General features: G+C 38.8%; 1 protein-coding gene across 3 annotated transcripts in view; it reads left to right on the top strand.

Moving 5' to 3' along the window:
* Agbl4 (ATP/GTP binding protein like 4) overlaps positions 1-23,094 on the top strand; it is a 1,176,960-nt gene that overhangs the window by 657,155 nt on the left and 496,711 nt on the right. For all 3 annotated transcript variants that reach the window (XM_037203416.1, XM_028889943.2, XM_028889970.2), the window contains exon 5: positions 4,547-4,763. In XM_037203416.1, coding sequence (XP_037059311.1) covers positions 4,547-4,763 — 217 coding nt within the window. The remainder of the gene's footprint in view (positions 1-4,546; positions 4,764-23,094) is intronic.

Raw genomic sequence — 23,094 nt, forward strand, 5'->3', positions numbered from 1 at the left:
TTTATTTTAACTCATAGTTCAAAGTCATAGTCCAATGTGGAATGGAAGTTAAGACATCAAGAACTTAAGGTAGCTTTGCACAGTACATCTGCAGTCAAAAAAAAAAGAAAGCAATAAATGCATGCATGCTTTCTCTACTGTTAAACAGGCCAGGATTCCTGGCCTAGAGGATGATGCCACCCACAGTGAGTGGGCATTTTCCATTTTGATTAATGTACTTATGATAATCCTCCTAGAGATGCCCAGATGCCCAACCCCCAAGGTATTCTGTTAAGTTAGCATTTTAACACTAATCATCAAAATGCTCATAGATTTGTGATTCACACATTTTTCCAGGCTGCCCTGCATAGAGTCAGCACCATTTCTTTCTTTCTTTCTTTGTTTCTTTCTTTGTTTCTTTCTTTGTTTCTTTCTTTGTTTCTTTCTTTGTTTCTTTCTTTGTTTCTTTCTTTCTTTCTTCCTTCCTTCCTTCCTTCCTTCCTTCCTTCTTTCCTTCCTTCCTTTCCTTCCCTTCCTTCCTTCCTTCCTTCTTTGAGTTTCATGTACTTTATCCCACAAGTATCATCAGCATAATAAACATTTCTTTTACAATTTCACAGGCATGGGTGTTTTTCCTGCATGCATATCTGCACACCATGTGTGTACCTGGTACCTGCAAAGAGCAGAATAGAGTGCCAGATTTCCTGGAACTGGAATTACAAATAGTTGTGAGTCTGTGAGCTACCATGTGGGTGCTAAGAATGGAAACCATGTTCTCTGGAAGAGTAGCCAGTGCTGATAAACATTAAGCCATCTCTGTCAGTACCATTCTTGATGTTCTTGACCTCATCTCCTACACTTTCCTCCTCCTGTCTACACTCTTTGCTCATTGGCTTTTCTACTAAATGCCAACCCATGGGAGGTGAGTTTTATATTCTTCACCCAGTGTCAACATTCTCTAGAAGTATCATTTGTTCTTAAAGCTCTTCTAGATCCATCTAGATAAACAAGACTTAAAGAGCAATTAATAAAAAGAACAATATCTACCATAAAATATGTGAATATAACTGGCCCAAAATTGTCAGTATAAGATAACGGAAAAGGTGTAGTTTGATCTGACTTTTGTTTGAGTAGGAAGAAAAGAAATGAGAGGCATTCTCTATAGAGCAACACTGTGAACACTTTGGCTCCCATGAGACTTGATGATACAGTAGCTCAATAGAATGGCAGGTATAATCTTGTAGAATTATGACTGGAACATGTTTTTTTTTTTTTTTTTTTTTTTTTTTTTTTCCGTGTGTCTTCTGGTGTTCTTTACCAGAATATGAGCTTTGTGTTTTAGGGAAACTACTCACACAGCACATTTTGAATCAGTATTTCCCAAAATGCTTTCATGGAAAATAAAACTCATGATTAGTGTAACCCTGAATCTTCAACAGAGAAGCTTCTTTGTACAGTAGACAGAGATGAACACAGCAACTTATACTAGGTCAAAGTACAGAAAGTAAGTCTCTATGGTGTTCTCAGCCATACATGGGACATCTATATCATACCTCCCCACAAGACTCAGAGAACATAGCAAAATAGAAGGTAGAAAGATTGTAAGAGCCAAGGATTGAAAAAAAAAAAAACAGGGTGAAACAGTCTTCTGAACATGACAGGACCATCACACTCATAAAACTCTAGCAGCTCTTGTTGCCTGCACAATAGCTGTACAAGATTAGGCCAGTCAGCATTCCAGCATGGAACAGGGAGGATATTTTTAGCCCCACCCCTATCTGAGAAGCTAGCTATTGGTGGTAATGGCTGCTAGGAAAGAATTCATTTTCTTAATGGGTATAGTTCTGATAGTTTGTCTATGCTCCAGGGGATGCCCCCATACATTTTTGTATATGAGCAATACAAATTGAACTGAATGGCATATTAAAAACAAGGACATAAAGCTGGGAAGAGCTAGGAGGTAGAGGTAGACTCAAAAGGAGTTAAAGGGCCATAAAGGAAGAATATGATCACAATTTACATATTCACTTGTGTAAAGCTCTAATAGTTAATAAAATATTAAATAAAAATAGTCTTATATAATCCTCTGTAGAAAATAACAGTAATAATTTAGAGTAATGTTGAATATTTTGTTGCCTTCTCTTGAATATTCACAATGGGTATTAGTTTACTTTAAAAACTATGACTTAGCCTTAGAATAGAAAACAAATCCTGACTTCACTGAGAAAAGTGTCTATCCGTTAATGTCTCTCACATTCCAAATGTTCTTTTTCATTTTTTCTTTATTTATTTTTCATTTTACATACCAATCACTGTTTTTCCTCCCTCCCCTTCTCCTGTTCCCTCCCCACCTCTCCTCATTGCACCCCCTATTTTCTACTCATGGGGGTAAGGCCTCCCTTGGGTAGTCAACACAGACTGGCATACCAAGTTGGGGCAGGACTAAGCCCCTCCTCTCTGCATCAAGGCTGAGTAAGGCTTCCCACCATAGGGAATGGGCTCTAAAAAGTCAGTTCATGTGCCTGGGATAGGTTCTGGTCCCATTGACAGGGGCCCCACAAACAGATCAAGCCACATGACTTTCATCCACATTCAGAGGGCCTTTTCCAATGGCCTCCCCATCCCTCCCCAAACTCAGCCATTTTGATCCCTCATGTTCCCACCCCACATCTCCTCCCCTCTACTCCCTCCTCCAAGCTTACCCAGCAGATGTTAACCCTTTCCCTTCCTGGGATGATCCACACATGACCCTCTTAGGGTCCTCCTCTGTAGCTAGAGTTTTCCTGCCTCGCCCACAGTCAGGAAAATCTCTGTCACCCGCCAGTCCCACAGCCGCTTAGACCCAACCAAGTAAACACAGAGACTTATACTGCTTATAAACTGTATGGCCATGGGAGGCTTCTTGCTAACTGTTCTTATAGCTTAAATTAATCCATTTCTATAAATCTATACCTTGCCACGTGGCTTGTGGCTTACCAGCAATTTTCATATACTACTTGTCATGGCAGCGGCTGGCAGTGTCTCCTCCCACCTTTCTGTCCTCTCAATTCTCCTCTCTGTTAGTCCCGCCTATACTTCCTGCCTAGCCACTGGCCAATCAGTGTTTTATTTATTGACCAATCAGAGCATTTGACATACAGACCATCCCACAGCACTCCTCTTTACCTAGCTTCTCTGGGATTGTGGATTGTACCCTAGTTATCCTTTGTTTTGCATCTAATATCCACTAATGAGTGAGTACATACCATGTTTGTCCTTCTTGGTCTGGGTTACCTTACTGAGGATGATTTTTTTTTTCTGGTTCTATCCATTTGTCTATAAATTTCATGATGTCATTGTTTTTTACCAGTGCATAATACTCCATTTTTAAAATGTACCACATTTTCTTCAAAGATTTATTTATTTATTATGTATACAGCATGTTTGCCTGCAGGCCAGAAGAGAGCGCCAGATCTCATTACAGATGGTTGTGAACCACCATGTGGTTGCTGGGAATTGAACTCAGGACCTCTGAAAGAGCAGTCAGTGCTCTTAATCGCTGAGCCATCTCTCCAGCCCCCGGGCCCCACCACATTTTCTTTATCCATTCTTCGGTTGAGGGGCAACTAGGTGGTTTCCAGGTTCTGGGTATTATGAATAATGCTGCTATGAATGTAGTTAAGCAAGTGTCTTTGTGGTATGGTTGAGCATTTTTGAGTATATGCCCAAGAGTGTTATTGCTGGGTCTTGAGGAAAATTGCTACCCAATTTTCTGAGATACTGCCATACTGATTTCCAGCGTGGCTGTACAAAATTACCACTTATCTTAGTTAGTTTTCAATTGCTGTGACAAAAATGCCATGACCAAAGCAACTTTAAAAAAGTGTTTAATTTGGGATCAGAGTTCCAGATGGTTAGAGTGCATGGCTGTCACTGTAGGGACCATCACAATTGGCAGGCAGGCATGGAGCTGAAGTAGGAGCTGAGAGCTTACAGCTCCATCTGCTAGTACAAAGCAGAAAGAGAATTAACTAAGAAGGGCGTGGGCTTTTGAAACCTCAAATCCCACCCTCAGTGACACACCTTCTCCCAAAACACCACACCTCCTACTCTTTCCCAAAGAGTTCCACCAACTAGGGATCAAGCATTTAAATATGAGTCTGTGGGGCCCATTCTTATTCAAACCACCACACCATCTGTAACTATATTGTCTATTTTTAAGTTCATTGGCTGTTTTCCTAGTAGAATATGCACTTCATGAAGACCAAGACCTTGTTTGTCATATTTACTATTGTATCCCCAAATCTTAACACAATGCCTAGGCATATAATAAATGCTCCAAATAGGGATAAACAAATGTTCAAAATTTGCTTGTCTTTGTTAATTTTACATTTTCCAAATGATTAAGAAAGCATAGAACCAGTCTTTGACAAAGTGATGCTTTTTTTTAACCATGTGTTTTTGACCACATGGAGTTTCATCATTCTCCTGTTGCCCTGACACTGTTATTGTTGACATTTTCCTGGGCATTCATTCCTGTTTGTTACCTTTTGAGTCTTGAACTATTGTCTTTGTTTGTATCTTCTAGGCAAAGACTGCCACCTAAAAATGTTTACTACTATCGCTGCCCTGACCACAGGAAGAATTATGTGATGTCCTTTGCATTCTGTTTTGACCGAGAAGATGATATTTACCAGTTTGCTTACTGCTACCCATATACATATACTCGCTTCCAACATTACCTCGACAGCCTACAAAAAAGAAACATGGATTACTTCTTCCGGGAACAGCTTGGACAGAGTGTGGTAAGGCCAGCATCATGCTTGGGGTCCCCATTTTGAAAAATGAGAACTTGGCGATGAAGTTTTATAGAATACAAATTATGAAAATTAGTGTTCTATAGAACTATCTATAGACTATGTGCTCTGGCAAATTTTAAAATAGTAAATAGAAATAAGCTTTAAATAATTATTATACTTAGCAATAATCATGTAATGATTATTTGGGGTATTGTTTGTGAAAGTGTGATTCATTGCTCCTAAGGTACCAGACAGTAAGAGAATAAGATCTGGGACAGATGGTTGTCAATATGAAGGGAACTGGAAGTTCTCTTCTTTAAAGAGTTATAGAGAACCCCAAAGTCACTGAAAGAAAAGAAGGTGTCTGCTAGGTGCTTCAAAGGTCATGAAAGCATTTCATGGTGGCAATTCTCTGAATTTGTTTCTTAGTAAAGCCAGGTTACCTTGAGTCTAGGTTAGCAACTGGTGTGCTGCTGACTGGATGTGCTTATTATCTCTGCCTTCATTCACTTCCCAATCTTACTTTCACTCTTTGGGTTTAGTTTCCTGGTCTAGAGCTTTCAATCTTCCATTCCATAGTCATTTTTAGCTGTGAATGTGAAAAAAAAATTCAAACTAGGTAGTATAAACCAAAAATTATTGTCTTGTAATTTTAGAGGTTAAAAGTCCAAAGTAGGTCTCCCTAGGCTGAAGAGATGGTATTAACAGTTCTGTGTTCTAGTCAAGGCTGCAGAGACTACATGGATCTGCCCTTTTCATCACCAAGAAGCTGCTTGCACTCACTCCCTGGTTTGTGGTTCTCCTTCATTCTGAAGCCAACAATGGCTGGCTGGATCTCACTGATTCTCATTCACCTGTCTCATTCTTTCATTTGTAAAGCTCTTTATGACTGAAGAGAGCTCACCAAAGTAATCTCTCCAATAGTCTTGAGATACTTAACTTAATCTTACCCGTAGAGAGCCATTGCCATGAAAAGCAACATATTCCCAACTTCTGTGAGTTAGGATATGGGCATCTCAGGAGGGCATTGCATTGTTTTCTCTTTTTGTCTTTCTCTCTCTTTTTCTCCTGCAAAAGTCAGAAGTGGAAGTTTTCTTTTGTCCATTAAATACACAAGATTCCCTCAATGTATTGATTGGTAAAAAGGAACAAGCGAATGATTCAGCTTTATGGTTCATTCTATAAGTCTATATTGTGCCCTAAAGCAGACATACTCAACAGTGGCCAGAGATTCCAAGGTAAATACACTAATGCATTTGTGGTCTGGAAGACAATACTAGGGCTTCTGGCATGTCATGGTGGTGAAATGGATTGTGTTTAGTGCCTTTGGGTTTCACCTGTAAGTCCCACTTCTTACTATTTCTTAAAAGAGAGAGAAATAAGGAAGGTGCATGTGCCACAAATGCTTGTGAGCCAAATTTTATCGTGATAATATTCTTGTACTCTGAGCTTCTCTATTCTCTAAGTTACTTTGCTAAGTATCTTCCCTTTGCTCTAACATCCTTCCCAACAGTGCTTCTGGTGGATTCCATTTGTATCTGGAACCTGTGTTTTGAACTAAAAACTGGGGCACACGGTGTATCAGTCAGCATGCTAACAGGAAGCAAATAGTAAGGTAGGCTTAAATTAGGATATTTCAAGGAAGATGATTTAAAAGCTATAAACAATATATATTGAAATCATGAGATACAGTGAAGTTTTCTAGGGCCAATAACAAGTCAAGTGGTGTGAAATTAGGGAATGGTTTTCTGAACCAAACCACAGAGTCATTAGTGAACCACTTGGAGTTGGAGACGTGATCTTACATAACACATGCAGTTAGCCTGAGAAGCCATCTCAGGAAACAAACGGAGACAATAAACACAATCATAGATTTCTTAGTTGCAAGAAAATGTTTTAGACATGCCATCTTAAGTGAGTTTGTGAGAGCTTTATAAAATGTACTTACACAAACTAAAACAGGTATGCTATTATTAGGTGATACAATCTTTTGGGACCACTAGTGACTATGTATCTGCCATTAATCAAAGTGTTGTATATATCATGACTGTATGTAGTCTTCATTCTCCTACCTCTATCTGGAATCCTACTAAGACTCCCTATTAGGCAACCCAACCATAAGGCAAAAGAGCCCATTGGTGTGTCCCATACAGATCACCCTTCCAGGGAACAAACAAGGGTGAAGAAGGGGAGAGAATGAATGTAGAGTAAAAAGAGCATGTTAGACACACTTAATCCAATCAGTGATGTATCACCAGAGCCTGGGATTATTTGAAATGAGATTGTTAGAGAAAGTCTAATATAAATGCTTATTAGATATATGAATTGGTAGATAATTTAAGAAAATTTAACATCCCTAATATTTATGCATTTAAGAAGAGAATGCATTTATTTCTTGAATTTGTCCACCAAAACCCTCTCATAGATTTATGTCAGACAAGACAGTTGCACACTTGCTGGCTATTGAGTGAATGATTGCATTAATGAAAGAATGAATTAAGATACATGATAAGGGTATTATGAAGAACTGTAAGTTCTTATCTCCATTGACAGGAAGGACAATAAGACAAGTTTCTAATAATAGATATTTAAAGTAATAGCAAAAATAACATCTTAAATGAGATAGAAGTCAATTTCTTTTTCTCTTTTATTATTATTTTATGCAATATATTTTGATCATTAGAAGTTTACTTCTTTTCTATGTAAGTCTGGAGGTTAGCAATCTATAGCAAATGCTATATCTCCCTTGAATGCCTCAGGGAGTCATATTCTTTCAGCTTTCTTTCCCTGTCATCCATGGGAAGTGACCTTCAACCTCATTATCTGATAGGAAATTCTACATTTCATCTGTGTTCTAGAAACAAGAATAAAGGGAGTGGGAGAAAGAAAAAAAAAGTAGCTATATGGCACGTCATTCAGTTGAATTACTATCCACATTTATGTAAAATAGGGGTTTGAAATGAAGTCCTTTTTTGAGTGGCCATGTTCTGTCTAAAAATTGGTAGTCATATAGTTATGAGGGACAGCTAAAGTCTCTGACACAGGAAGCCTCAGTTCTGCTTCCACCTCTAACATCTCACTGCTTGTATGTTATGTCCCCTTTCATAGGGTGATTTTTTATTATATTATTTATTATAAAGTGAAAAAAATGACTTGAAAAACTGAATTAGGTTTAGATGTAATAAGAGGCATGGTAGAGACATATGACAAGGTTGTACAAGCCTCAGTATGTTTTCAGAAATAAATGTATTCTATACCAGAGAAAATATGCCCAAATGTATTTTAAAGCATAAAATTAAAGATATGAATTATTTAAAGAGATAGTGTTCAAAATAAACAGCATGCAGAAGATGAGCTTTATCCTGCATATTTAGAGATGAGTAACATTGGTGAATACAAAGTTTAGAATAAGGTTACCCAGAAAACAGAGGGCCAGAGTCATTGCATAATGATATTTAGTTAGACATCTGCCTTGATTGGGTTAAGGAATTCCTGAAAGATTAAGACAGACATGAAGATCAGGGTCCACTTCGTGGAAAACCTTCATTGTCATGTTGGCTATATTCTGTTTTCAGATGTTGGATCGTTGTCTTTATATGAACAATCCTGTGTATTTCTCATAGTGGCTCATGTAGTAGGAAGAATTTCCCCAGGGATTAAATAAGTCTAACAAGGCAAGTTTACATGTACGAGGGGCCAGATTTAAACTAATCCTTTAGTTCTAATACTCTTTGCTGCCCCTCTGATACACACATTGAGACTCACATTTAGAAAGTAAATCTGATGAATGTTCATGTTCCACCTGAGCCAGATGAAACTAATTGGGCAACTCTGTGGATCAATTCAATCCCCTTACATTGAGTCTCAAAGCAAATGCTCAAGGTTTGGGGGCTTTTAGACATACTTTTGCAGGCAGAGCATTCTCTTGGTTTGAGTTGCAGGATATTTGATATGACTTGTGTCTGAAGCGCCACCATAATTAGTTAATCCTTATCCCAATTTGGAGGGAGGATAATTACAAGTGGGAAGGCTTAATATGCCAACATGGAGTCTGAGAGCACAGGCAAGAGATATTTGCATTTTAGTGCCAGAACTACTTCTCTTAGTGGCCATAGCTGCCACCAGTGCTGCATAGGCATTGCAAAGGACATTTTATTTTGTTACTCATCAGTAGTTCTTGGTAATTCGACCACAAAAACCACCCTTGAACATAAAGATATCCTGGGAAAGTTCTTTTTGTTCCTATCTTAATCATATATTGTCATTATTCATGTATAATTACATATAAAGCCTACCTATTGTAAAGGTATAGTCATAGGATTTTGAGCAAAATTAGAGAGTTGGATAAATATTACACTACAATATTAGAACATTTCTATTACCTCATAAAGATCCTTGATAGTCTCCACTCTTAGCCATCGTAGCAAAGCTAGCCAGTTTACAACTACTATTAAGTAAGCACCATTGCTGAAAATATGTTATAGGGAATATCTTTTTTCATATGCTTATTTCTTGTCAGTTTATCTGCTTTGGTGAGACATCTGTTAAACTTTGGCTAATTTTTTTTTTGGTGGCGGGGGGTGGGTATTTGCTTTTTAAGACAAGATCTCCCACTATAGCCTAGGTTGTCCTAGAATTCATTAGGTAGCCCAAGTTAGCTGTCCTAGGATTCTCATTTTGCCTTAGCCCCTATATGTTGGGGTTACATGTGAGAATCTTCATGCCCAGTTGGTTCAGTTTTGAACAGGCAAGGGACTCACCAAGATTCACATAACTGGATAATGTAAATCCAGAATGAACTGCCTGTTGGATCTCCAGTCCCTCTGACTCTGGGACCTTGAGAGCATCCACAGTATTGTTTGTCCTATTAGTTGTTGTTGGCCCTGGCCAGATTTTAGGGTCATAGTCTTGGATTCTGTAGTCTACGCTCTTTCCTGATTTTATGGGTTTGCCTGACTTCCAATTTTGTCCTAAGGTGGCCTAAAGCCCTTCTCTATTCTGAAAATAATGTCAAGGATATCTAAGAAGGCCTTTCCTCCTACTGATGCAGACCACCAGTCTGCCTACATTCTCCAGTCCAATGGGATAACACTTCTGCTATGACTCATATATCCATAATGTGGTTTAATGGGTCAAGGTTTAGTTAAATTGTACTAAATTTTTAATACCTATTGCACTGTATTATTTTACCCTGTATCCTTAGACAAGTTCATAAACATCTTTGATCTATAGTTACTCATTTATATTATAAAATTATTTATGCTCATTGGGAAAATTACATTAATAATTAACAAAGAGCCTAGCACAATGCTAGCATTCCATTAATGTAGAAAGGATTGATAACATATACAAGTGTATGTTTCTCAGAATTATGTTTTAAATATATATTAAATAGGTCTTCCCATTTAGACTTGCTTATTTTTCAAGAGAAGTAAGCTCCTACAGCAGTAGAAACTGAAAAGAAAGGTAGAGATCTAGAAAGGCATCCTACAAACTTTTTGTCATTCCTTTTTTTTTTAATTTAAGAAGTTGTTTTATTCATTTTACATACCCACTGCATATTGCCCTCTCATCCCTCCTCCTGCTCCTGCCAGCCTTCCCCCACCCATGTACTCCCCCATCCCTTCCTCCAAAAGGATAAGGCCTCCCATGGGGAGTCAGCAAAGCCTGGTACTTTCAGTTGAGGCAGGACCAAGCCCTTCCCTGCTGCATAAAGGCTGAGCAAGGTGTCCCACCATAGGTTATGGGCTCCAGAAAGTCAGCTTATGCACCAGGGATAGATCCTGAGTAAACTGGGGATGGGGGCGGGCAATAGAGGAAATGGGAATGGAAGATTAGAACATGAGGGAATGAGATGGTTGAGCTGAAGGAGGGACAGAGTGGGAGAGCAATGAAAGACATATCATCATAGACAACTGATCCAAGCTAGTAGGAACTCACAAACTTTAGACTGACAGCTGTAGAACCTACATGGGACCTAACTAGGCCCTCTGCATATGGGAGACAGTTGTGTAGCTGGGTCTGTTTGAGGGGCCCCTGGCAGTGGCATCCTACAATTTTACAAGGCATGAGCACTAACTCTGCTATTTATCACTAGATGATGGAAGTCCTGGATTTGAGTCACCCAACTAACTAAAGAGGACCAAATAGACAACAATTTATATAGCCTTTACAAAGGGAAACTGTTGTACTCAGATTCCTTGTTTGCCTTTGCAAATAAGTATCATTTCAGAAACTGGAACATATGCCTCTTTACCCCATTTGTCTTAGTTCAGATTAATTTATTAAATGCTAGACTATCTCTTTCTAAATTATTTACTCCATCTTTCATTGCCATTGCATTTTTCAGCTTATTTACCATAACATGATATTAAAACATAATTGTTTTGTTAACAAGAGAATAGAGGCTTCCAATGCCTTTCATACATTAAAGTGGTTAATAACAAACTGTTAAAATGCACCACAACCATTGAATCAGTCTCCTGATTTTCATTCAGCAATATTCATACATATTTAAAAGTTTCCTTTGTCTAACTAGGTCAGAAGAATATTACCCAGTCTTGATATTATTTGTCCAAGCTGCCATTCCATAAAAGGGTGGCAGGGAGACAGATGGCTGAGAGTTTTCAGTGCTCTCTCTCTCTCATTCATGATCCCTATACTACAGACAGCAGAAGTCATTAAGTTTAGACTCAAAAAAAGTGAAATATGAAGCTTCTAGCAGCAACTTTCTTTTCTAGCTGAAAAAGCCAAGAACTAGGGGCATAGCTATGTGAACCCAATGGTTGGTGGTTGGGTCTTTCCTGCTCTACAATGAAACAAAGAGACACATTTTAATCATGCAGTAAACCCTTTTCTTTTATATTACTATGATGAAATATCATAGTCTAGGTGACTCATAAAATATAGAAATTAGTTTCTTGCCATGATAGATAATGAAAGTCTGAGAGTAGGATGCCACCATGACTGAGTTCTGTTAAAAGCCAACTTTAGGATTATAAAGTGCTTATTTCTTTTCTTTTTAAATGGAGTTTAGGTTAACTTCCTTGTTTAAACATATCTTCTAAGAACAAGAGCCAGAAGTTGTACTTAGTTCTGCCTGATGTTAATTCTGTCTGGGCCACCCAAGTACCTTCTTGAACTATCTGTTGGTTGTTGTGGGAAGCTTGGAAGATCATGTTGTGGGGAGACTTATCCTCATGGGTCAGCAGGGTGAGGTGATGTTGCCACTAGGGTTCTGTTTAGTTTCTTCTCTGATCTGCTTCAGGACCTAACCTGCCTTCATCTCTCTGTGTTCACAAAGTTACTTCATTGGACATCTTGTCATTAGCTTGTCATATTCTTTTATGCCTTTGCTTCACAAAACAAGGCTGTAGGCCATACTCTATTTCAGAATTTTCTCTTAGCCCTTATAGCTATAGAACTAGATAAAGTAGTAACTGGTGATAATACAAGAAAATGCATGACAGTTCTCCAGGTCCTCTTGGAGTTAGTCTTTATTCTGGGCTCCTGTTACTCAGTTGTCTCTATGTAGGTGAAGCTTATCTGTTCGCCCTTTCCTCTGGCCCTTGCTTAGCTCTAGGAGGTTTTTCTCTTCTAGGAAGCCACTTCTGTGCAGCCTGAGGAGTTAAATGTGGTCAGAAGAATGATGGGTATATTTTATTTACTGAGCTCTCCCTCAACATGGAAGCTAGACTTTTGCTTACCATAGCACTATTCTACCCAGGGATAATCTGTTTTTCTGCTCTTTCCTCCCAAAACATATATGGTCTAGTTTAGACAGATGACTTAGACATGCTAAGAGTGCTACCAAGATGGCTACTACTTTGAAATGGACATGGTGACTGATGTTGTATGGAATATGTTGCAAACTAAGAACTGATGAATCTGTAAAAACATGTCTGCAATTTATTTGAAAACTCAAAATGCCATACCCAGTAAAAAGGCATTTTATCGGTGTAATTATTAATTATAATGTTGACAACAGCAGGCATGATCATATCAATAACTATACAGTTCCCAGTATGGAGGTTTTAGGATCAGGTTGATCAACATTTGAATCCCACCTATACTATTACCATAGTACACAGACCATTCATTGTCAAACTTAGCAAATTACTGCACACTACTCTGTCTGTTTCATCATCTGGGCTTAGAGAAATAAACCTTCCCTTTCAGAACATGTTTCAGAGTAATATAAATCAAGAGTAACATTCTTTGAGCATATTTGTGCATCATGCATAGCACTAGCTAAGCTGAAGTTATATATTCTCTGATATAAATGTCATAACAAACTTTGAAGTTTATACTGCTGTGGATATCACTCTATATAAATAAAACACTGATGGCCAGTGACCAGGCAGGAAGTATAGGCGGGACAAAGAGAGAGGAGAATTGGGGAAACAGGAAGAAGGAGGGAGAGACACTGCAGCCACCGCCAGGACAAGCAGCATGTAAAGACGCCGGTAAGCCACCAGCCACGTGGCAAGGTATAGATTTATAGAAATGGGTTAATTTAAGATAAAAGAACAGTTAGCAAGAAGCCTGCCACGGCCATACAGTTTATAAGTAATATAAGCATCTGAGTGATTATTTTATATGTGGATTGTGGGACTGCAGGGTTTGGTGGAACCTGGAGAGAAGCCCTCCAGCAACATTATACTGTTACTCTGTCTATCTTAAAGATTTGGAAACAGAAGTATAGACAAATTAAACAACTTATCTAAAAAGTACACAGCTAATTAGTGAGAGTGACTGTATTTTGGATCCACACATAAACAATTTATCTCAAAAACCTGTGATTATAAAAACAAAATGTAAAAATTAATTCCTTTATTTCCTGCCAAACAATATATTCTCAATTGATATCTATAATTTAGCAATATATTTTATTTCTAAAGATTTATATAAATGCTAAGTATTGGCTTTCTGTTGCCTTTTACTTCATCACTTAGTAAGAAATGCCTTTAAAAAAAGCCATTTCTCAGAAGAGACCACAAGTTAGTGTTTACCTGGTTAACTTCATCAAGATTGACCATGGGATTGGACAATCTTGGCTCCATTGATTTATTTTAGGGGACTTCAATTATTCACCCAAAATGTCTATACTCATTTTAGGATCAAATAAATAAATGCCAAAAACAGTTTCTCATTTTTGCTTGCTGTGAGCCAGCCTGGTCACTTAAACAGCTTGCCTTGAAGTGGGGACTCCTCATACAGATGTCCATGAGGAGAGGATTGAGGAAGTAGGGAAGTCTTATTGTCTCAAGACACTTGCAACCTGAAGGCCATGGAGATCTCTTTAGAAAATAATTTTCTCCCACATGGCATGTAATCAACCCCTCATCTAACAGCATCCAAGTGAACAGCTATCCTGGCTATGCAGACATTCCTCCCACCATTGAGGACTGACTTTCCATAGCAGCCTATTCCAACAGGATTAGCTTCTGCTTCCCATTCTTCTTTTGTTGAGCCAGAGATGTAGTCATGTGGCCAGAGTTTTCCTGCCTTGCCCATAGTCAGGACAAATCTCTCTTACCTGCCAGTCCCACAGCCACTCAGACCCAACCAAGTAAACACAGAGACTTATATTGCTTACAAACTGTATGGCCGTGGCAGGCTTCTTGCTAACTGTCTTTATATCTTAAATTAACTCATTTCTATAAATCTATACCTTGCCATGTGGCTCGTGGCTTACCGGAATCTTCACATGCGGCTTGTCATGGTGGCAGCTGGCAGTGTCTCTGACTCAGCCTTCCACTTCCCAGAATTCTTCTCCTCCTTGTCCTGCCTTATACTTTCTCCTGCCTGACTACTGGCCAATCAGTGTTTTATTTACTAACCAATCAGAGCAACACATTTGCCATACAGAACATCCCACAGCAGAGTCATTATTGACATGGTGTAACTTTTTAAATTAAAATATAATTACATTGTTTCCCTCCTTCCCTTCCTCCCCCCAGCCCTTCTTATGTCCTGCCATGTTCACTCCCAAATTAATGGTCTTCTTTGCTTGTTATTGTTGTGTGTGTATGTATATTTATAAGAACACACACAAACACACACATCCATGAATTTATAAACACAACTTTCTGGATCCATTTAGTGGTGTCTGTCTGTCTGTCTGTCTGTGTCTCTGTGTGTGTGTGTGTGTGTGTGTGTGAGAGAGAGAGAGAGAGAGAGAGAGAGAGAGAGAGAGAGAGAGAGAGAGAGAGAGAGAAAATGATTGTAGAGCTGACCACTGGGTATTGGATAGCCAATTAAGAGGCTCATCCTTCTGGTCTAAAGATGGGACTTCCATGAGATTTTCCCCTTTGTGTTAGCATGTCGATTGGTACATTCCATGTTCATGTCTTGTATAGGCTGCCACTATTGTTTGGGTATCATAAGTGAAGCTTCCCTGTCATTTCTATGAGGCACAACAGAGCAGATTTTCTGGTCTTCTGGCTCTTAAAATTATTGTGCCCACCCTTCCACAATGCTCCCCAAATCTTACTTACAGGAGTTATGTTGTAGATATATCAGTTGGGGCTAGGAAACCTGTTATCAGTTGTTATTTGCATTTTGACTAGTTGTGGTTATCTATAATGAACCCTATCTCCTATAAAGAGAAGCTTCTTTGAGTAGCGGTGAGAGCTAAATGTATCTGTGGTATATGAATAAGTATTTAGAATGCAGTTAGGAATTACGCTGGTTTTATAAAGTGGTGGTATAAAGATTCACCTCTAAGGTCCATGACCCCACTTACCTCATGAAGTTCACTAAGTTCCTAGTATGAGACATTATTTTAATTAGAGTTTCTGTTGCTGTGAAGAGACACCATGACTATGGTAACTATAAGAAAAAACATTTAGTTAGGGTGGCTCACTTACAATTCAGAGGTTTAGTCTATTATGTCATGTCAAGAAGCACAGCAGCATGCAGGCAAACATTGTTTGTGGTGGTAATGTGTTCCCCAAAATATTGCGTGCCTTAATAAACTATGTGGGGTCAGAGAACAGAAAAGCCACTAGATACTTAGGATAGGCAGTGGTAGCAGACGCCTTTAATCCTAGCATTCCAGAGGCAGAAATCCATGTGTTCAAGGATACAGTCAAACATGGTGACTCACGCCTTTAATCCCAGAAAGCAAGCCTTTAATCCCAGGGAGTGGTGGTAAAAGCAGAAAGGTATATAAGGCGTGAGGACCAGAAACTAGCAGCATTTGGCTAGTTAAGCTTTTAGGTTTTGAGCAGCACAGTTCAGATGAGAGCCATTCGGATATGAGGACACAGAGGCTTCCAATCTGAGGAAACAAGATCAGCTGAGAAGTTGGCCAGGTGAGGTTAGATGTGGCTTGTTCTGGTTCTCTGATCTTCCAGTTACCCCAATACCTGGCCCAGGTTTGTTTTATTAATAAGAACTTTTAAGATTCCTGCTACAATTGTTCATTGTTATGGAGAAGGAGCTGAGAGTCCGTGTATCTTGGCCTGCAGGCAACAGAAAGTGGTCTGGCCTGAGCATATATGAGACCTCAAAGTCTGACTTCACAGTGACACAGTTCCTCCAACAAGACCACATCTACTCCAGCAAGGCCCACTGCTAATAGTGCCACTCTCTTTGGGGGCCATTTTCTTTCAGACTACTGTAGGCATAATTTCTCTCCTGTTCAGTGGATTGTATGTGAAAATAAATAGTTGTTGATTACTGACAAGACAAAAGTTCCACTATTGTACTGTTAGGGAATTCTTTCCATGCTGGTCATTGTTGTGGTTTATAGGGATATTGACAAAATTTTTAAGGAGGAGAGGGGGGGAGAAAATGAGAGAGAGACAGAACAGAGACAGAGACAAGGGAAGAGAGACAGGAACAGAGAGAGACAGGTGGAGAGAGACAGAGACAGAAAACAAAATGAAAGAAATGGTCTAAGGATCAATTTGACTTGGTTTGTGCTTTCACATTGTGGTGAGATTGTCAGTGTAGGGTGAAAGCAAGAGACTAACAAAGTCAATTTTATTGTATATTCCATATAGTTTAGTTTCTATATAAAGGATGTATTCTAGGATAAAGAACATTGTTAAAGAACTAAAAATTATTTCAGTAGTAAAAACTGATAAAAGAGTTGAAAATGTAAGAAATATCTAAGAATTAAAATTCATGGGACCTGTGTTAATTGAATGTAGGTAAAGACAATTCATGGGACCTATGTTAATTGAATGTAGGTAAAGGCAAGAGACAATGAAATATTTCTAATTTCTGGCTTCTCTGAGCTGGTGAATGGGAGAGTCATCAATGTGAATGGGAGAGTCATCAAAGTGGGAAGAAGTGGGATTGTAACAGATGTATTCAATTCAGCTAGAAACATTTTAGTATCTAGAAATGTCTGAGAAGTATATGTTCATTCCCATAGGAATTCAGTTTCATCAGAAATATTTTCTAATCAAGCAGTAGTATTGAAAATCTTTTGAATAGTGACATATTGCTTCTCTTTCCTTCATTCATCACTCATATCTAAGTTTCTATCCATCATTCAAATCTGAGCCTAAAATCATTCATTAAGTTCTAGAAGAGAAAGCACCTCATCTTTATAAAGATACTGTGGTAAGGAATAATCTAGAGTTCTCACTGGGTGTACATACTAGTTTAAAACAAGAAGATTCCAGTTACATAGGGGGACTAAGACTGTATCTGTTCTCCCTGTTTTTTTCAGGACTGGGTCAGAGCTAAGCATACTATTATTCCAAGTATAAGTGACAGCATCTCCAGAATCAGAGTCAGGGATACTTTTACACCTTGCTACTGTCCAACTGGGTCCCTTTTTTTAGGTGTTCTATTTAGTTGGCTTGGCATTGTTGCTACTACAGCTCCTCAGATTGTCACGTGGAAGGAGTGTGGCATTGTTGAAAATTAAACAATGAGCAATTCTGAACAATAGAGCTTCATCTAGATTTTTCTCAGAGTCCTCAATTTTTAAATCCATTTCCCCCTGAACCCTGAAACACTTAGGCCTGTGGCTAAAAGCATTATGTGAAGTTACTTCAGGGTCAAGCTTCCATTTTTTTGTGCTTCCCTACTCACTGGAAATTTCAGGGTATACACCTAGTTCATTCGTTTGTGTTTTATTTCATTTGTTTAGCATGTATTGAGCATATATCCTGTGCTGGTTACTTTACTAATAAGTAGCAATTATAAGAAAACCAAACATGATTTCTGCCTTCTTGAAGACAAACATCTAAAGTTCACTTGTAAGTTAAAAAGCCACAGTGAGTGGCTAGATGCTGAATAAATCCATTAGAGTTCTGTCAGCCTGAAGGTCAGGAAAATGTAAAAAGAACTTTGCATTCATTAGTCATATGCCAGGTGTTCCAAGTAGTTTATGTGCATCATCCCACTTAGACTCTCAATAAGTCCATAAGGTAATATTATTTTATATTAAAAATGAGAAACTGGGCTTCAAAAAAGTTAAGTGATTTTTTTTTTAGTATTATGTAGTTGCTGACTACTGATGTAATTTGGGCTTCTTAAACACCAAGTCTTCTGCATTCATTGGTATAACACTCTACTGAAAATCATCCAAGAGATTACTAGCCATGGACTGACTATGTCTGACTATGACCTTAAACCAAGATTTTGCTACCTTTGATTCAAAAATGTGTTTAAAGGGATGGCTCAGTTCTCTAATACTGGATGCCAAAGGGAGTTTATTATTTTGCTGAGAAAAGGATTCTTAGCTACTTTCAGATTCTTGAGGTATCTATGGTCACATAATGATTTAAAACCACTACTCTATGTCCTGTTCTAAGTTTCACCCTTCCCTTTTATGTTCAAACCCAGGATGGCTTTTTTTCATTGAATGGATATAAAATATATTTCAAAGACTTTGGAACTGTGAGGCAGCAGCTCTCGACACCATCCCTAACCTTGCCACTCATTGGGCTTCGTGGGGCTCTTTTCCTCACTAATCTTCACCTGACTAGACTCTAAAGGGAATATGTACTCTTAGGACAGTGTCTGGTGTCATCTGGACCACAGAGCACATGGCAGGTGTGAGGCACTTGGTGGACTCCAAGGGGCAGTGTACAGAATGATAGGCACTGATACTGTGGCTGGCAGCCAGGAGGCAGATCCCCGCTGTCAGTATTCAGAAACTGCCTGTTTGCTCAGCCACTGTGTGTCATGAATAATTCTCTCAGATCCTGAATCTTTAGATGGACAGCCTTGAAGGTCAAATCCTCTGACATTCCAGTCAGAAGATAGGCCTCTTGATGCTGAGTCCTGTCACCTATGTCTTTTACATGAGTCTGTCCCCAACTAGAATGTGCTTTCTCCCTCTTGCAATGTCAAGATGCCTGAGCTCTCAAGTGACTGAATCAGTACTAAATATTTAATGCACAAAGCCTGCATTCTCGGGGCCTTTGATCTAAAACTTCTTAAAAACATCTTAAAAGCCCTTCAGAAACTGGTTAGTATTTCATTACAGTCACTTAAAATAGATTTATTTTATCAAAACATCCTGCCAGAAACCCTGAAGGTGGGATGAGTAACCCCAAGCAATTTTGACAGGACTGCCTCCCTCTATTAGCCCCCCGGTGTCTCTGGGCAGCCCCACCCGCTTGCTAAGGGCACAGCTGTCATAGGCATACCCATGATGGATTTAGAGCTGTGAGCAAAGGAGGCGGCAGGCTTGTCAGATGCCTAGGGAAGCTGCATCAATAACACCCCCGTGAAAAGAATGAAGAGTTGCTGAGTTTGTCACAAGTCAAGTCAAGGCCTTGCCTCAGATTCTCATTTCTTGGATCTTGTGCAATCTCTATAGCAGCCCCATGAGGAGGAATGTGCTAGTGTCTCTTATACCCACCAGGAAACTGAGGCTCAGCAGTATATATGACCTACTCAAGGTCACAGGGTAGAATTAAGATGGAGACCCATGTCTAAATCACAGCCTGGGAGTTTTTATTTGTTTGTCTTTCCCACCAATTTTGATATTGGACATTTCAGTGAACATTATGAGTGGCTTTTTCTTAAAACAGAAAGAAATGAAAAATAATATTTTGATGATCTCAAGTGGTCATCCTTAAACTCATATACTAGTGAGAAACACTAAAGAGATCCAGTAGTATGTGTGTGTGTGTGTGCACATGCACAACTGTGTGTGTGCACATGCATGTGTATAATATGTAACAATAATGATTAAAGAATAAGAAAGAGGCCTCTAACTAATCTGCTGTGAGTCATGAAATTATTTTTATGCTACCTTCTAGAAATTGGCTGACCCTCATAGCAGGATTTATTCCTATTTCGTTTTTTTTTTTTTTTTTGTTTTTTTTGTTTTTTGTTTTTTGTTTTTTTTTTTTTTTTAAAAAAAACCAACTCAGTCTAGCCCTGTGCTATGCACATGGAGATAGAGAAAAAGAATGGAATGGCATAAAATAAGGAAAACCACTTCAAAGATCTCAAGATATTAGAGGAAGACAAGACTTTTAACACTTAATATTGTCCAAAAGTGTGAGATCAATAAGTCAATATATCACCGCAGATGATGAGATAGGGATGGATAAGACATTCAGAGATGGTTCACTAAAGAAGATAGTGCTTAAATTAAGTCTTAAAGGACAATAGAGTAATCAACTTTTTAAATAATGAGAGCTTTGAAAGCCATATAGCTCCCAATTGTGAAACAGGATCAGGAAGAGGATGGGTCTTGCCTCCATCTTAGAATGTGGCAGTATCTGGGCCCTGCATCTCAGCCTGGGGCTTTGTGCTACTTCCCAATGTAAGCAATTGGACATTTGCTAGAAGAATGTCCCCTTGGATGTGAGAGTTGAAAACAGCAAGTGGAAAACAGAACAGGTAGAAGAGAACAGCATATGTTTTAAACAGGGCATGGAAGAAACTCAGAAATACCTTCTTTGGCAAGAGACATGAAGTCTGTGACCTTTTGAAATTAGAGCCTCGCCTGGTATTACAAAGCCACCCTCCCTTTCAACTTTGTAGAATAAAAGGCTCCTCCAAGAGTATTTGTTTTGCTATTATTCTCTGGGTCATAAGGACCCTCGATGCCCTTTAAGAAAGGTTTGCTTCTACAGTGACCAGCTTCTCATTAGAATTCCTGGGCATCGTCCAGTGTTGCTAAGTGCTTTGCAATGAACACAAGACAGCAAAGGAGGGACCGGGCTTGTTATAGCCACATTCTCAGAGATTTCTTGGATACTTCCAAGATACAAAAGCAAGTCATGCTTGCAGAAGCATCTTGGCTACAAATAATCACCACTTTGCTTCTTTGTTATCATATCCTCTTCCTCTGACTCAGCCAAAGGGACCCCTGGACTGTTTGCTAAAATGCTTATATTGGAACTGAGGACAATGCCTACGCTGTAAAGATCAGATGCAGTAGTTGAATTTAAGGTACAGGTCAGATGGTTCTTGCTCCCACAAAACATCACAATAGAAACTATTTAGAATTTTGAGGATTCTCCTCTAGGAAAAAGCCTATTTTCTAGAGTAAAGGGTTTGAATCATCCTAAAAAAAAAATTAAATTGGAACATATATGGCTCTCTCTTCTCAATCTTTCAGGAACTTCATGTCTTATATTAGGTACGTGGCACCTAGTAAATGTGTTTTCTTTCTTTCTATGTCTACCTGTGTGTCTCTCTCTGTCTCTGTCACACACACACACACACACACACACACACACACACACACACACACACACACCAGAACTCAGAATAGGCATTTTGTTTGTGTGTAATTATCTTAATCCTTTCCCAGTTTGTGTGTCTATTGCTGTATGTGCCCATCTCTTTTCCCTTCAGCCAATGACTCTGGCAGTTTGTTTTGAATTGACTTACTGCTGTTGTTATCATTCTTTATTTCTGGAAAAAAAAATCTGTGAAAGGCCTCCCCATTGATGGAGGTCCCTACAATCCCATCCCCTTTAATCAGCCTGAATTTCATACCATATTATTAAAGGCCTTTCTAACTCAAAATTCAATCTCAGAATCACAAATCAATGTGACTTCCAGTTTTGTGTTTTGATTTTAATTCAGCTTTGTAGTCATCAACAGATGAATAATACAGTTTTCATTCTATCTTTGGCTCTTTCTTTAGATACCACTCATCAGGTAAAACATAGGCTCCAAAGTCTGTGGCACTGGTTCAGTTTTTTGCTTTGCCTCCTCCCATTTCTAATTCCCACAGTATTACTATCACAGGCTATTTTAGCTACAACATTGGAGACAATATTCAAAGATTTGTGAAATATACTGCTCCAAACTCCATTCTTACTTTCCTTCATTCCTGTGAGGCATGTGGTATTCCATTCAGAAGAATCTGTTCAATGTGTTCAAGTTCTCTCTCTCTCTCTCTCTCTCTCTCTCTCTCTCTCTCTCTCTCTCTCTCTCTCTCTCTGTGTGTGTGTGTGTGTGTGTGTGTGTGTCTGTGTCTGTGTCTGTGTGTCTGTGTGTCTGTGTGTATACACCTATCATCTGCCTTTTCTTTGGTCAAACACTCTTAAGAATTGCTATTCATGGTTAAAGATGAATTTCCCCTCACGTAAAACCCTATTTTACTGCTCAAGAAGATGTAGATCCTCCTTCCTTTCTCTTTCCCTCTGTTTTTGTGCTTCTGTTTGAAATAATGTATTATACCTACTGGATTAGATCCATTAATATATGCCAAAACTATATGGAATGATATGTTAAGAGTTATGCCTCATTCATCTGGACCAATTCTGTGAGTGATGTTTTTAATCTATCATTTCATTTGATTTAGCCTACTCGATTTGATGGTCTAAAATATTGTTTTCCCATATGTTTATCATATGTGTGGGGCTAAAGAGAACTCTTTAGCAGATTAAATGGTGCCCAACCCCAGAGACACTGAAATGTTAATCTTTAGACTTGGTGCCAGTTAGCACACACTTTAAATAACAGCAAAAGAGATCCACCAGATTATTCAGAGACTCTGGAATATCATCAAACTCAGGAAAGCCAAAATCCTTTAAGAGATGCTAAGAGATGGATGTCCGCCCACATCTGGCTCCAAGAGCAAACCTGGTGATGGATCCTGTTTGGGCTTTGTTATTAAAAGGGTTGGTAGAGTGGAGATTTTAAATAGACAGGAAATAAATGACTATTTTAACAAAAAATTAAACACTCTAGTAACTAAATATGGGTTCAGTTCTCAGAGTAAATAAGTGGTTAAGAAAATAGGTGTATCTCTTCTCAAAGAAAGTCCATAGTCTAGAGTGGGAAGCAAGACTCATACATGAGTAACTGAGACCAAAGAACCTTACTGTAGAAGAGTCAATGCATGATGCTAATGGAGTTCAAAGAAGAAGAGCCCCTCCTACTGAGCCAA

This window comes from Peromyscus leucopus, chromosome 2, assembly GCF_004664715.2.
Source record: "Peromyscus leucopus breed LL Stock chromosome 2, UCI_PerLeu_2.1, whole genome shotgun sequence".
In the NCBI taxonomy this organism is placed as follows: Eukaryota; Metazoa; Chordata; class Mammalia; order Rodentia; family Cricetidae; genus Peromyscus; species Peromyscus leucopus.